This window comes from Chenopodium quinoa, unplaced genomic scaffold (genome assembly GCF_001683475.1).
Source record: "Chenopodium quinoa cultivar QQ74 unplaced genomic scaffold, ASM168347v1, whole genome shotgun sequence".
NCBI classification, from domain to species: Eukaryota; Viridiplantae; Streptophyta; class Magnoliopsida; order Caryophyllales; family Amaranthaceae; genus Chenopodium; species Chenopodium quinoa.
The window spans coordinates 3,925,544-3,942,258 of NW_018743175.1; the positions used below are offsets into that span (position 1 = coordinate 3,925,544).

The 16,715-nt window shown below is 32.9% G+C and overlaps 1 protein-coding gene across 1 annotated transcript; it reads right to left on the reverse strand.

Moving 5' to 3' along the window:
- Window positions 1–1,574: 1,574 nt before the first annotated feature.
- LOC110732566 (ABC transporter B family member 2-like) lies at window positions 1,575–12,685 on the reverse strand. Its single transcript, XM_021912522.1, has 12 exons — window positions 12,119–12,685; window positions 11,774–11,828; window positions 11,462–11,637; window positions 8,599–8,799; window positions 7,272–7,531; window positions 5,530–6,070; window positions 4,902–5,281; window positions 4,420–4,826; window positions 3,863–4,104; window positions 3,530–3,777; window positions 2,794–3,206; window positions 1,575–2,301 (listed from the first exon to the last, which is right to left on the reverse strand). The coding sequence occupies exons 1-12, from the start codon at window positions 12,428–12,430 to the stop codon at window positions 1,748–1,750; spliced, it is 3,789 nt and encodes a 1,262-aa protein (XP_021768214.1). The 5' UTR covers window positions 12,431–12,685; the 3' UTR covers window positions 1,575–1,747.
- Window positions 12,686–16,715: the final 4,030 nt, after the last annotated feature.

The window sequence follows — 16,715 nt, forward strand, 5'->3', positions numbered from 1 at the left end:
GCTAAGCGATGTGTAAAGTTTATAGAACGGGTGGAAGGGGCGTTTTGTATACCCAGACATAGAGAACGGTTCTCAAGCATAATAGTTCTCTTTTCCCAATAGAAAATAAAGAGGGAATAGAGAACGGCTACCCTGACTAACCGTTTTCTATTTTTATTTGCTAAAGAGAACGGTTATCTTAGATACCAATCTCTATTCATCTTTTTATTTAAAAAAAAATTGCTTGAATTATGTAAACTAGGCATCCCCAGAATTCTATCCCACCCAATTACGCCGCAATCACGATCCCATATACCCTAAATCACGATCCCACCCAAAATGATCCCGCAATCATGATCTCAACCACACCAAATCTCCACTATTCGGTCCAGCTAGTCGAACGCCAAGCAAAAAAAAGTCAAATAAAAAAGAAAGAAGATATTCTAAGATAGTGAGGTGGATGAGATGTATCACATTAATTGAGTAAAAACACGTAGAGTACTTACATCAATTTGAAGAAAATCTATTTGCAATCAATAATAATCATGATATATGATTATTTTTACAACTAGAATCGCAGATTAGGAAATAATGAACAAAATAGACTGATTAAAATTATACTCTGTAATTAGATCTAAAATTATAATACACAATAGAAACAAAAAATCACCAGTTTGATTCAATGTTACTGTTATATGAAAAACTATACTACAATTTTTAAAAAAAAAAAAAAAAACCTCAAATAACAGAATTAGATGCAAATTTCGTGCTGCAAATGCGACTCCATTAGACCTTGCACTGTTATCTGATTTTGAGGTTAATCGATTAGAAGGTTGTTAGTTGCGGGTAGTCCTTGGCGTTGTAGAGCTTATGAGCCGACAATCGAAAATTTTGAGAATATAAGAGAAAAAATAAAAGATAGCGAGTATTCATACAAAGGAAAAAGGAGGGCAAAGTTGAAGAATATCAATGAGGGAGGATGTGTTTACACTACCAGTAATAGGGTTGAATTCTAAGAAAGAAGTAGCAAAACATAAGAACAAGGTAAAAGGAAATTATACTCAAAAGTCTCAAATATACGAGTAAAAGGAAATTGCAGTATGAGATATTCTACTGAAAAGATTAGGCGGGATTTTAATTTTTGAAATTATTGATACTTAACGGTTGTTATTGAACACCGTTTTGTATTCTATAATTTTTTTAAAATTGTAGTTGACCAAAAACAACGGGTACCAAGTGAAGCGTTTTGTATTATCTCTCTTCTGTAACGGTTATCTAAGAAAAGTGTTCTCTATAATTATATATAACGCCTATCTAACTTAACAGTTCTCTATCTTGTGTTGCTTATTCCATGTTTTGTAGTAGTGAACGTCGTTTATTACGAGTTTATGACCATAAAAATTAAACCGGACTAACCGGTGCACCACAAAGGATTATGCACCTGGGTGTAGCCATACTTGGGCTTGATTATACAATTAATAGCATAGCATAATGGGGGCTCTTCCCAGTGATTCTTGGCAATCTTTTCAATTAAAATGCCAAAAGAGTCTTAACCAATAATTGCAACTACTATCACAAAAAACAACTCTTAACAATTGTACCTTCCAAAAAAAATTATCTTTATTATAATCAATTGGCTTCATTATGCAATATTAATATTTCAAAATCTATACATTAATAAAATTAGAACCAATCCCCCAAAAATAAAAATATAGCAACTTAAAGAAACACCTCAGGTCCTATCATACATGTAATATTCTCCTACTCATCATTCTAGTGGCGGCTGCTGTTGGTGCTGTAAATTGATTAGCTTACAGTATGCTCCACTTTTATTTTCTACAAGACTTGAATGTGTCCCCTGTTCTACTATCTTACCATCCTGTATCACAGAGATTTGATCTGCATTTTTTATCGTCGATAGCCTATGTGCCACCACCACTGTGGTTCGGTTCTTCATCAGCCTGTCAAGGGCCTGTTGCACCACACGCTCAGACTCTACATCAAGGGCACTGGTCGCTTCATCTAATAGCAATATGGCAGGATTCTTTAGGACTGCCCTTGCGATGGCCACTCTCTGCTTCTGCCCCCCTGAGAGTTGCACCCCTCGCTCACCTACCCTCGTGTTGTATCCCTCAGGCAGGCCACTAATGAAACTGTGCGCATTCGCGAGTTTAGCTGCCTCAATCACTTCAGACTCAGTCGCTCCCTCTTTCCCATAGAGAATGTTCTCGTATATAGATGTCGCAAATAGAGCTGGTTCTTGCTGGACTAAACCAATGTGCCTTCTCAGAGATTTTAGCTTCAGTCTCCTAACGTCCTTGCCTGCAAAAATTATGCATTGAACTTAGCAATATGAAAAGGAAAAAAAAATACATCACAACATACAGATGCAAAATTATTGTCCTTTATCTGACCTTACTGATCCTAATTTGAATTAACTAGTTTTTTTTTTTAATTCAATCAATCAAAGCCTTAATCTCATAAGTGGGGTCGGCTACATGAACCAAAGTTGATTATTCCGTGTAGTCATCCACAAAAATCTTCCTCCTCCATCCCTTACGATCCAATGCTTCATCCTAATGCAAATTTATATACTTCATATCCTTCCTAACTCCTTCCAACCAAGTCATTTTGAGGTGAAAGAACAAAGGTGATGTATTGAAGTAGATGCATGTTTTCATACTCTTTCAAATGGTATAGTGAATTAGCATACTAGATATAAAAGAGATCATTTAACATAACAGACATTAATGCAAAGGGGAAGGTAAATACTGTATAGAAGTGAAACCAGGAAATAAAGTAAAAGAGACAGACCATCAACCATCACTTTCCCAGCTATTGGATCATAAAATCGAAGAACAAGAGCAATGACTGAGCTCTTGCCCGAGCCACTTTGTCCCACCAGTGCCATACTTTTTCCTGCGCGAACTTTTAGATTAAAGTCCTGGAAAACTAGAACATCTGGCCTAGACGGATAGCTGAATTTAACTCCTCGCAGTTCAATAGATCCATCAACCTTGGTTAGTTCTTCCCCTGAATCCCCCTTCACCTCGGTCTTTCGGTCAAGCACCTCAAAAACTGATTGAACCATCTGGTTGCCTTTTAGGAGATCTGGAGCCATCGCCAAAGTTTCACCCATGGCTAATGCTGTCACGATAAGAACCATAAAAGACTTCATAACAGATTTGAACCCAGATAATCCCTTTGCCATTAGCGTAGATCCATACCTGAAATTAAGTTAAAAAGGATCAAAATGTTAATGCAACTCTTGCCAATAAAATACTTCGTATGTAACAAGAAGCTTTCCCTCCAATTTATTAGTCTAAATGTCCCAACCCCTCCTACTACTGTATATGAAACTATCTTACTCAAAGAACTATATAATAGTTGGACTATCCCCATACTCTTCCATTGCTCAATCTTAGAAAGGCTTTAATGATAAACCAAATCACAAACCACTACTATTAAATAAAAAGGTGAGAAACTTTTTCTAGGCATCCGAAAACTATTTGGTATACAGAATTACTGATAATGATCTAGTACACTGTACCATAAAGCAAGGGCGTATGAAGAGAAGATGAAAAATTGCGAGACGCCATAGAAGATTCCGGCGATCTGACCACGTTTAAATGCACGTTTTGAAGGCTCAATAAGCTCACGATCATAAAGATCAAGAACCTTTTCTTCTGCACAGAATGCGGCAACAGTTCTGATGTTGCTAACAGCTTCACCAGCAAGCATATTAGCACCGAGGTATGCTTTACTTAGGTTGCCACCATATCCTTGCATGAAGAGTTTCTACGAGGAAAAATTAACAAATAAGTGGGGATAAAGCCAATGCCTCTTTCATAAATAGAAAGACCCAAGTATTCAGAAACAATACCTCACTAAAATGGCCACTAATAATTAATGGATACATCGACAAAACTACTAAAGTTAATCTCCAGTTCAACATGAAGGCGATAATGAAGGCAGTGATGATAAATCCACAGTTGAGGAGAAGAATTGTTGTTCGATCAACAACAATGCTTCTCAACAAAGTTGCATCACTTTCCAGACGTGATGAAAGAGTTGAACTTGAGTTCCTTGAGTCATCGAACCACCCTATTTCATTACTCAATATAGCTGCAGTAGAAAAGGAGATCCATCACACTAACATTTTTGAATATATAATTTTCATGTTAATAGAGAAAGCATTATCTTTAGGGTAAAATTGATTACTCCACGGAAAAGTGCTAAAAGTTTTTTATCATCTTAAAATATTTGAAATATAAACAGAAACCACAAGATCAACAATAGCTTCTTAGATAATCAAGTAATATCCCTCTTAAAGAAGGATTTGCTTCATTAATTTATCTACTAGTCCTACCACCAACCAAACCTTTTGAAATTTCTAATAGAAATTGCATTGAATCAAAGAAGCATAGCCAAGACTTTTACCTGAGAACATCTTTTCTCGCACACGAAGGGTAAGTCGCTCTCCCATTATTCCGAAGCAAGTATGGGCAAGACCATGGTTAAAGATACACACTACAGCACCCCCACAAAATAGCAGAGCAATCTTCCTGATTTCAGTTTTTGTAACATCCCAGACTTCATAATATGACACAAGAGCCTGAGTGACTCCAAGAGCAAAAAGTGGCATCTCCGATCCAGCCATTAAACAAAATATAGTACCAAAGACGCCATACATCCAGTCAGGACCCACCATGGAAATAAGCCTACTCCAAGTAACCTTCTTAATCATTTTGGCAGGCTCTGGACCATCTTCTCGAACTGAATCCTTATCAGAACGGAAACTGGCACCAATACTCGTACTATGAGATAGCTCTCTAGAATATTTCACGCTGCAAAATTACCCAAAAGAAGATCAGTATGAGAAAATTTTTAGTCAAAACATAGTACAGAATCTAAACAGATACCTCAAAGGTCGATCCATTGTTGGCCCTCGGGAAAGATGTGGCATTGAGGAAGCTGTCTCTTGAAGTTGAACAAGGGACAAATAAGCACTTCCTGGATTAGAGATTAGCTCATCATGGCTTCCAGTTTCCACTATTTTTCCACCTTGGACAACTGCTATGATGTCTGCATTCCGTACTGTGGAAAGCCGATGTGCAACAACCACAGTTGTTCGACCTACCATGACACGGTCAAGTGCCACCTGAACACTCTTCTCAGACTCTGAATCAAGTGCACTGGTAGCTTCATCAAGTAGTAGTATTGACGGGTTTTTCACTAATGCACGTGCTATAGCAATCCTTTGCTTCTGGCCCCCAGACAACTGAATTCCTCTCTCACCAACCTGCAATCAAATTTTTAGCTTCACTATACAGGACAAAAGTTTAGAACTTTCAAATCTACTTCCACAATGCAAGAGGAACAACTATTGTTTCTCCAAGACCATCAGCTACGTAAATTAATTTTATCAGACCAATACTAACTAGGTGATATCATTTTCTAGAAGAGAGAAAACAGTGGTATGTGTACTGGTTACATCAAAGGCAACTATAAATTTGCTTCATCCTTTTAGATATCATAAAGTAAAAGTACCTGAGTATCATATCTCTCTGGCAAGTTGTTAATGAATGAGATGGCCTCAGAAAGTTTGGCTGCACGAGTGATCTCATCGAGAGTAGCATCATCTTTTCCATATAGAATGTTCTCTCTGATACTTGTCGCAAAAAGTGCAGGCTCTTGATTGACGAGTCCAATCTGCTGTCTAAGCCAATTCAGATCCAGTTCCCTGATATCATTTCCATCCAAAAGTACCTGTCCAGCAAGTGGCTCATAGAATCGCTCAATCAATGATATCACTGTGCTCTTTCCAGATCCACTGCCGCCTACAAGGGCAACAATCTTTCCAGCTGGAATATCCAGGCAGAACTTATCAAAGATTTTTGCTTCAGGGCGAGAAGGATAACTAAAATATACATCCTTGAATTCGATATGGCCATCCACTTTATTCAGTTTCCTTCCACCTTTTGAGCTTACTTTGCTCACTTTGGCTCTCTCTATCATCTCAAATATTGGATAGGCAGCAACTCTAGCTCGGAGGAATGCAGAAATATCTGGTGCTGCTTGCCCCAGTGACCTAATGCATGAAACGAAACATCAATCTACATCTTTCAGCTGTTAATCTAAATTACAATCTATCAATCAAAGCCTTGATCCCATAAGTGGGGCTTAAGATGTAGAAGTAAAATTTGATTTCATAACATTGTTCTCAGAGTGAAAGAATCACCTTTTTTTATTATTATCATTATTACTTTTTTTTTACATTTATAATGATTTTTCACCATACATAACTAGTGAATAGGAATTAGACAAAGTCCAATACCACTATTAGTTCTTTCAGCCTACATGCTCAAAAAGTGAAGAACTTGAAAACATTACCATATCCTAGCAATGTTAAGTTATCCAATTATTTGCTTAGCCTACTGATAAACTAAGCACTTCTAAGAACATGAGAAGTTTTTTAAGTTGCCAATTCGATTGACTAACACTTTGGGACAAAGCAGTATCATTTAACTGCTTGAATTGACCTTCTCCTACATGTTTGATCACTGGCAAAATGTTTGATCACCAGCAACATGCAGAGGGGAAGGCCAAAAGAGAACAGCAAAACGCAATCAAATAATCATAAAGAAATCTGTAGTACTCACTTTATAAATCATCTTTAGCAATTGATTATGTTATGTATTACAATCTTTTCAAGTGACACCAGAGACCAGACCATAAACTGAGATAATGGACTAATGGTAATGAGTTTTTAGGTGATTTCACATTGAACATACTATGTAAATGTTGATAGAAACAGAAATGGATCACCAAGTATTTTTCTTCATTAAATATAAATAAATGAAGATAAAATACTTTGAGTTGAAGACATTCACTTAGCATTTCAATGCAAATTTATACACATATTCATTACCAATTTACCATCACTTCAATATGAATTGTATCAAACAGGCCAATTATGTTCCAAAGCATAATGTGTGAGTGTTGAAAAGTTGCCTAGTGTACTTAAGTGCCTTGGGAAAGCAGACTAGGTAAAAGAGTAGAATAGGTGGGAGTTAATAGAGAAAGCCTAAATACCTAGGCAGAAAGGCGATTTAATAATAACCTATATTACTATGGAATTAGCAATTCCTCGAACTGAGAGCTAGGTGCCTAGAACCTTTTAATTAATCAAGGGTTGATGCCTCGAACCTTAGCTATGCATCCTTTGGATACTATAACAAACAATAAATGTCGAAACCAAATGCATCGTTGCAGTAACAGCAGTGACTTACAGGCCAGCAATGACAACATTGAGCATGGTGGTGAATGACTCCCCTCCATTAGCTGTACCCTTGTGAACAACAATGCTGGTATACCAAACAAGCAAAGCCCATGATAGAAACAGCACACAGTGCAAGGCCCCCATACCCAAGCCCTTGGCCACTCCTCCTTTCTTCCCATATTTGTAAGTATTCAAAAGAGCTTCTTTATAGGACGACACTGCTTTTTCCTCTCCAACAAAGGCTTGAACTGTCCTCACATTTGCAATTACCTTAAAGATATCAAAATGGTAATGAGAACAAAGAAATTACAAAACTGTTATCATGAGAAGACAGTATTCAGCAATCACCACTGGGAGTAGTGAATTAAAGCCTGTGGACACTACAACTACCAGCATTACATTCTAAAATAAAGATGCAGCAGTGACAAAAAGGAGAATTATAGGTAATATTTAATGTGTAACTATTGACACCCAGATCCCAAGTTCACTACCTCATTTAGTAAAAGTTCTGATAATAGTGAAAGATTGTAGTTTTATATGGGAGAGGTGCCACATTTCACCTACACACATGAATCATACTGCATGATCTGATTTCAAATAGTTCCTTTATTACTTTGTTAGCGATATATTTTTGTTGATTGAAAGAGGAACTCATCAACCATTTTAAATTGAAACCTAAACTAGCAACTTAAGCTGAGTAACAAAGACCACAGTGTCAACCCCATAAATCAAAATTTTACCCTCAAGTGTGAGCAACTCATAGGCAGTCGTGAGTTACTTTGGAGATGACAATATTTTGCAGCACAAACATGCTAACATTCAAACATAATTTTCCAACTTAGGCCTTATATGAAAAGGCAAACTCCTTTCTGACACAAAGGTCTCACAATCAGTTCTCAAAATCCTCTAATTGACTAATTATCAGATATGATAGTAACATCGTACTCAATATTCATCGCATCATTGCCACCTCTTCACAATCATCAGCACCAAGACAAAGAAACCATTTGTACAATATACATTATTATTACAACCCCAAAATTGTGCTGTTAAAAAAGAAAACATCAGTAAACATAGTTCAAACACCCAATGACACCAACTAAGGCAAGCAACAAATCCAATTACTACTGCCAACATTATTTTCTTGGCATATAGGAAGCGGCCCGCAAGAGGCAATGCTGTAAAGATTGTAAACGAGGTTTAATCTTAGGTTTTGAGTACAACCCCAACCTCTTAACCAACTAAGCTAATTGTCATCCCGCAATAAATTGAACAATTGCAAATTCCAACAAAATACCAAATAAAAAATAATTAAATGATAGAGAATTGGGTGAGACCTCTTCAGCAATTTCACCAGCTTTAACATAAGATTTACGAACACGGGCGATGAGACCGGTGGCAACATAAGCGTAGGTGCCACCGGCGAAAGCAATTGCAGGAACAATGGAGAGTGTGATTAGACTGATTTGCCATACTCTTGCAAACCCAATTGCAAATCCAGCTATAAATCTGCTTATATAGTGCAATATCTTCCCAACCTGCAATCAAAAACAAATACCCATTTGTTCAATTTTTTTATTTTTAAACCATGAAATTATCAATTCTATGCAAAACCCCTAAAATTTAAGAACCCTTTACTCAGTATGTTTCAATTCTATGCAAAACCCTAAAATTTATGAATTTCGGAGATCATACCTCTGAAGTTGAAATCTTTCATACTCATTTTGAAGGGAAAATATAAGACATTCTTGAACAGAAAAAGAAAGATAAAAGGGAATTGTTTTGCTCTTTAATCTTTGAGTTTTGGATATCGAAAGTCTTATGTTTGAAGGTCGACCGTTGACTTATGAGTACGTAGTAGTGTACTACTCCTCTATCCCTATTTTTTTTTTTTTTTTTTCATTTGAATTTTCACAACATATAACTCTATTTTTATATGTATAAAAATTATAGAAATTTAATATTAATAAAATATACAATGAGACGAATCTAAATACCCACGTAATTATGTTACCCCGTATTTCTTATTGATTAATGAGAAGTTATAGTCAAATTTATTTATTTTTTCATTTGAATTTTCATAACGCATATAACTCTATTTTTATATGTGTAAAAATTATAGAAATTTAATATTAATAAAATATACAATGAGATGAATTTAAAAACCCGACGTAATTATATTACTCCGTATTTCTTATTGATTAATGAGAAGTTATAGTCGAATTTTTTGAAGTTTGACCCATTTATTTGCAATCGGGGAAAAAAAATGGGGATATAGCCATAGAGGGAGTAATAACTAGTATTACCTGTATGTTCTAAGGTTTAAATTTTTTATTTTTTTATTTTTATTACCCAAGCCTAAAGGTTTGATATCTTGATTACGTGATCGACAAAATTTTATTCATCTCAACCACCACGCAATGTTAGACTATCAATATTCAATAACACCATAAGTCCATAACATCACTGTTATTGTGTATATAAGTACAATTATGGATTGAATATAATATAATTACTGGTTTTATGACTTCATATGTAAGAGTAGTTCACCAAAAAAATTACTTCGTATGTAAGAGGAGATCCCCTTTATATATTTTTTTTTATTTCGTAAGTCTAGATATGTTTGTATAAACATTAAACACTGCACACATTATATGTACTTGATTAAGTCTACTCATTTAAAAAAAAATAAAAAATAAAAAAAATAGTCTAAAAAAATAACAATTTCAGCATCACATGCATTCACTGATTTTGAAAATATGCACTTGAAATTTCCGTTGTGTCTAAGATTCATGAAAATCTGCCTTTTTAAAAGTGGTCATGAGTTAAAATCAATGAGAAGTTGAGAACCCTAGTGTTGTTACTTCCTAAAGGCTAAAGTTCCACCCACCTTGCATTCATTTCAATCTAGCTAAGATTGTTGTAAAAAAAAAAAAAAAAAAAAAGAAAAAAGCTTAGATTACATGCCTATGAATGAAAATTCTTTTATACTACCTCCGTTTTTTATTAATTGACACGTTTTGACTTTAGCATTATTCACACACCTCCCTTTGACCATATTTTGTGATTTATATGTGAAGAAAAAATATAGTCAAGTGGGATCTTGTTAGATTCGTCACAATTTATATTTTCAAAATATCAACTTTTTATAATTTTTGTTTATCAATAATTAAAGATATTAATGATTAAATTTGTGCATTGGCAAATGTAACTAAAGAAACGTGTCAATTAAAAACAAACGGAGAATGTATAAACCAAAAGTATATATTTGTTTTTAATTTTCATATGAAAATAAGTTTTGCAATAAATTTCTACCAATGTCATACATGTTTTGTAGTTGAACTAAATGGCTACACATGCAGCAGTCTTAAAAGGGAAAGCTGACAAGCCAGATTGTAAATATTCGTATTTAATTGTGGTGGGCTAAATACATTTAATTTTCTCCTACAATTTATGCGACTGTCCAACAATATTTATTCAATGATAGTAGCAATTTTTATTAAATTAAGTTAGGTATGCCAAGGATTTAATAAAGTCTAATTCTACTATTTACAACAAGACATTTTAGCGTTTGACATGGACTAATACAAATGGCTAAATTTCCCAAATTAATAGGAATTATAATGGCGTAGAGTTTATCAACATTAAGTATTCTTTTCCTTTTATAAACTTTTATCCAAATTCCTCTACATTGTAAGCAAGTGCATAAAGGAATAATGATAATTATTTGCTGTTTTAGTGATTTCCATGGCTATTCTCATTAATTAAGGAGTAATAATTAAAGATTTCTTCATTTTATTAAAAAAAAAATATACAATATTGATGAGCTTTAGTCAATTGACTGAGTAGTAAAAGTCAATTGATAATAACTATATCTAATAATAATATAATTCTATTAATACATCAAAATAGTGAGTACCATACCAAAACATATACTTGTATTGTGTATAGACTTTTTTTTCTTAAAAAAAAATAGTAGTAATCGTTAATTATATGAAGAAAAAAAAAGTCTTAAATACAAAACATGATTATAATAAGGAGTAAATTAAATGATTAAATTAAATATTATACTATGAATTACTAATAATTTTCACATACATGTTTGATATATTAAGACAACTAGATGTAAATGTGGACGGTATGTAATAACACCACATATACTAATCGGTAGTAAAAAAAGTTAAAAGACAAGTATGGTACCTTTTCGGAGATAGCATCCTGAACTATAAGGATATCGCTAGTAATGGCATTAATAACTTCTCCAGTGGAAGCCTCAGTGTCGAAAAGAGTGATATCTTGATTCAACATTGACCTCAAATATGCCATCCTCATTTTTGCTGCTTGTCTCTCTCCCGTTTGCATCCAACATGCCACCTCTATCAATTTTTATTTATTATTATATTGGTTACATGATATACTTTTCATTAAAAAAAATACATTAATTAATTAATTAATAAAAAACTTAATTGATTATATATGAAATTGGAGATCATTTATTTGATCATTACTTACCAACCCATGAAGAAAACAATATAACCACACTGAGGTAAACAAAGTCCAAAGAATACTGCAAAAATGAGCAACACAGAATTCACATATTATCATTTGTTGATTAAAATAATCAAAACATGGACTGTGTACGAATAAAATTCAAATAATTAATACAGATTAGCACTCCAGATTAATCTCTATCTTATTGATTAAAAATCATCGGAAATTGTACTCCAATAAATATAAGAGAGGGCGTAACATAATTTATACAATGCTAAAATCAATTATTGTATTGTAATCTTGTGCACGCAGGTGATAAATTAGGTACACATTATATTATGAGACGAAAGGAGTATAAATAATTACCTTGCCAACTTCATGAGAAGTTTCTCTAGGGAAGAGGTAGGCAACACCGATAAGATTAATCAATTTGCCAAAGAAAATGAAGAAAACAGGCACAGAAGCTCCATGTGCAATAGCACCAATTGAACCAAGAAACATTAGTAAATAATCATAAGAATCAGCAAAAATAAACAACTTCAAAAATGGCACATTTTTAACTTTATTCTTCTTTTTCATCTCTTCATCTTCTTCTTCCTTCTTTTTACCACTCATCATCTCTTCTTCCATATTATTATTATTACTATTTCTTTGTGTTTCTTGCAATTGAATGCTCATTATATTTTTATCTTTTTAATCCTAAAAATAAAAAAATCTAGAGAGAGAAAGAGTTTCAGAGAGAGAACAAGATAGAAGGTGATAGGATATTTTTTGTAGAATTATTTGTAGTAAGATAAGAAGAAGTTAAAGAGGAGGTGAGTAGTAGTTGAGAAGAGAGAAGTCATTAAAAATGAAAGGAAGAATACAGCTGCATCATATGCACTTATATATCATGTATATATCAGAGCTGACTAATAACTGTATATATATGTGTTTATGTTCATCTCACTGAACTCAACTTTAATTCTTACACTTTCCTTAAATTCTCCATCTCATTTTTCTTCAGGATTATTGCTTTGGCCCATGCCTTATGGACGTACACTTGTAATCTTTTGATTTTTGTAAAAAAAAAAAAATCTAAAATTAGGGTAGATATGGTTACTGTGTTATTGGGTGATGAGTATTTTAGTTAAATGACGGTGTAAAATAAAGGTACTCGTAAATATATACGAAGTATAATTATTATATTATGTACAAGAAATTGGGTGAGAGTACGTGTAATTTTTACTGTGATTATCGTAATTTTACTAATCTAAATCTAACCTATTTTATTAAGTCTAAGTAACCGTTTAATTTTGAATATAAATCATTTAACTGTATAAAGTAATGTATATGTGATTAATGTAAAAGTCGAATCATTACCGTACAAAAAATGGAAGAAGTAACTGAGGCATGCAGAGTAAGAGAGAAAAGACAATTTTGTGGTTTAATTTTGACCATAGTAATTAAGTGAAATACAAGTCATAAAATCAATTCCCAATATATATACCTCTCAAAAAAACCCATTACTAATAGATGTTGTCAAGTTGGTTGGGTGGTGAAGATCAGATAATAAAGAAAATTGGAAAGCTCTAAAAAAATGAATCAATCATGAAACAAAAGGACAAATCATATTAATTGAGAATAGATGGGCAATTGGGCATGCATGTTGATGATGAATTTGGTGTCTACTTAAGAGCCCTTTTTTCCCATTTATTTCACTTAAATGAATTAAATCTTAACTGAAATTTTAGAAATCTTTCATTTTAGGGTAACTATTATTTCCATGTATATATATATGGGATCCAATTTTCAAATCAAAAGTTTAAAAGTTGGACACAACAATGTGCAAAATTGGGTATATGCCTATTTAGGGATGCTATAATGCTTGAAATTTGTGTAGTTTATAGTCAACGTCATAATATAGTGACAAAAACAATATAGTCCACAAAAAATCACAAGTTGGATGCAACAAAAACATAGAGCAAGATTGTTGTATAATTGTATGTATGAACGTCATCTTCCAAATCAACAAATTAAAATATAACGAAGTAAATGGTATACTGTATCATCTCATCATCTGCATGGAATGCTGTCAAATCTCGTTGCTATGTATTTCAATATAATGTTTACTTGAATATCCTCTATGGCTCTAATGCTCTATGGCTCTATTGTCGAGAACTTGCTTAATCCATTTGAAATAAGGTGTTATGATATGATTTATTGATGTTATTAAGGTACATATATACTTGTATTGTATATGCATGTTATTCTCACTTGATGAAAATTAATACACATTCAATTATTAGAATGAATCAAATTAATTAGATTTACATGACTTCGTTTTCTTTTACAATACTTCAAGTCATCAAATACGATCAAAGTGTATATATATATGTATATTTAGATCGAACTTGTAAAGGGGTATTGGTGTAATCTGTATTGTCATTTCTAGCCTTATAATAAAAATTGACTATATAAGTATTTTTTATTTTTTTAAAAAAAAAATAGTCATGCATTTATAAGTATACTCAACTAATAAAGCAAGCATGCATGAATGATGAAAAGGATGTGTAACTATATATAAATATCATATATTCATATATGTGTGCTATGGTGGGTTTGTACCTATTGTAAAGGGCATCTCCTTAATCAGCTTAAGAAGGTAGGAGATACCACAACTTATGCATGGTTTGAATATGATGTACTGTCAATTCAATCTTCAACCAAGCTAAGCTAAGTTTGCCTTATATATATATATATATATATATATATATATATATATATATATATATATATATATATATATATATATATATATATATATATATATTTGTTTCCACATTAAAGTACGTAGCTAATTCCTACCCCAATTAACGATTACAATTTTAGAAACTCTATCAGTATGTATCAACTTTAATTGCAAAACAATTTCTTAGTCGACAAGCTAACAAAAGATGGTGAGTTACAATCATAATCATCATCACGTACTGTAATTAACTGTATCTGATTCATCAAATGCAGTTTGCTACCTCTACACATATTCAATTCCATGAAATGTTGTACTCCCTTTATTTGGAAATAATCGTGACATAATCATCTAGTATGTATTGAGATAATTATTACCTAGTAATAATTTGATAGCATAATAGGGATGGGGTGTATGTACGTAGTTGTGTACTCGCGTAGTTAACTTCCAAAAATACAAAAAATATATATTACGTGCTATATACTTCCTCCGTTTTTTAAATATTGCACCATAAGGGTTGGACATGTTCAAATTTTTTGGTAGGGCGAGAAAGAAAGAGAGAGAAAGGTAAAAGTACAAAATTGTCCATGTGATTGCTTGAAACATATAAACTAAAGAATCAAGGGTTTAAAGGTAAGGGTATATAGGGTATTTGTAATGCGAACACAAGTATTTTCTTTTCTAAAATGGATATGGTGCAATATTTGTGAAACTTTCTTACGCAATTTCTATAAACAATAATCTCGCAGGATAGTGTTATTGTACATGGTGCAAGAGTATTGTAGACCAGAGAGTGAGGGATAGTTCAAGTGGTTAGAGCTTCCCTCCCGATTTCAAGAGATCTTGGGATCGATTCTCACCTCGCCCTTGTGGCTCTCTAAACACCAAAAAAGAGTATTGTAGATCAGATTTAAATAACGTTACAATTTTCATATATACAAGGCGATGAGATAGTAATATTATGAGGGCTATTATGTGGATCCTCTTATGGTCATCACCAATTCATTTCATGTTCAATGCGCGATGTGAACAACGTATTTGTGTTAATGTATGGTTTATTATAGACTTGCATAAGTTCACAATAACTATCCATTTTGTTTTTTTCTATCCACAATTTTTCCTCCCCTCCTTTTTGGGTCAAATTACTGCGGAATGGCACTCCACTTTCGGGGCCAAACCTAACGTCACTTTGTTTTGGATACATTTCCTCTAATCTTCAAATCAACTGTCTAATTCAATTATTATTATCGACAACAACCTTGAACCCTCGAACCATATCAAACCAAGCTGTCTATTTATATTTCGTCATATATTTATCAAGTCATTATGTTGGTGATTTTGCCGATTTAGCGATTAATTAATTAGTAATGACATACTTTTCATACTCTTAGCCTTTAGGCAAGATCGATCGCATCATGTACCTTATTAGTTATTATACAAGGAAACGAAAAGACTATGGTATTACATGGAACTTATTCGGAAAATCTACCTGTGTATAGCGTTGTACTATACTGTTTCCATCTCTTAACTCTTGAAATAATACAATCATGAATATTTTTTTTTTTTTTTCGGTGTTTAAAAAGTCACAAAGGCAGGTGATGAGAATCGTTCGGGAGCTCTAACCACTTGAGCTATCCCTCACTCTCAAAAAATCATGTAGATTAATCAACAGTTACTCCTGAATCTTGATGATATTCTTGGAAACTTTTGTTACTTTAGTTGTGTACTAGGTTAGAACCCGTGCGATGCACGATTTATATAAAACCTTGTATAAAAAAATAAGTAATTTAATTTTAGATTTTCATCAAAATTATGATATAGTACGATTCAATGTCAACTAATACATAGTTCAATGTAGGAGATCATTTATTAGTATGCCATTTAAAATTATTTTAATTTCCTAAGATAATTAAATTGATAGGTTTTAGTTGTAATGTGGAAGCTTCCAATATTTAAATTTTAAAAATGTTAAATATAATAGCTCCATAAAAACAAAAACAAAAATAAATAAATAAATAAATAAATAATAAAATAAATAAATAAATGGCGTCATCTTTGCATTTATGCGGGAAATTTTTTATTAAGAGAGCGACATGTAGGCAGTGGTGATATCAGCATACTCTATTTTAGTAATATTTAATAGATGTTGTGAAGTTGTTGCTTAGGTTGTTAGTTGTTAAACCGTAGCTGTTACTTGTTTGAACTTGTTACATGCAATTATACAAATAACATTAT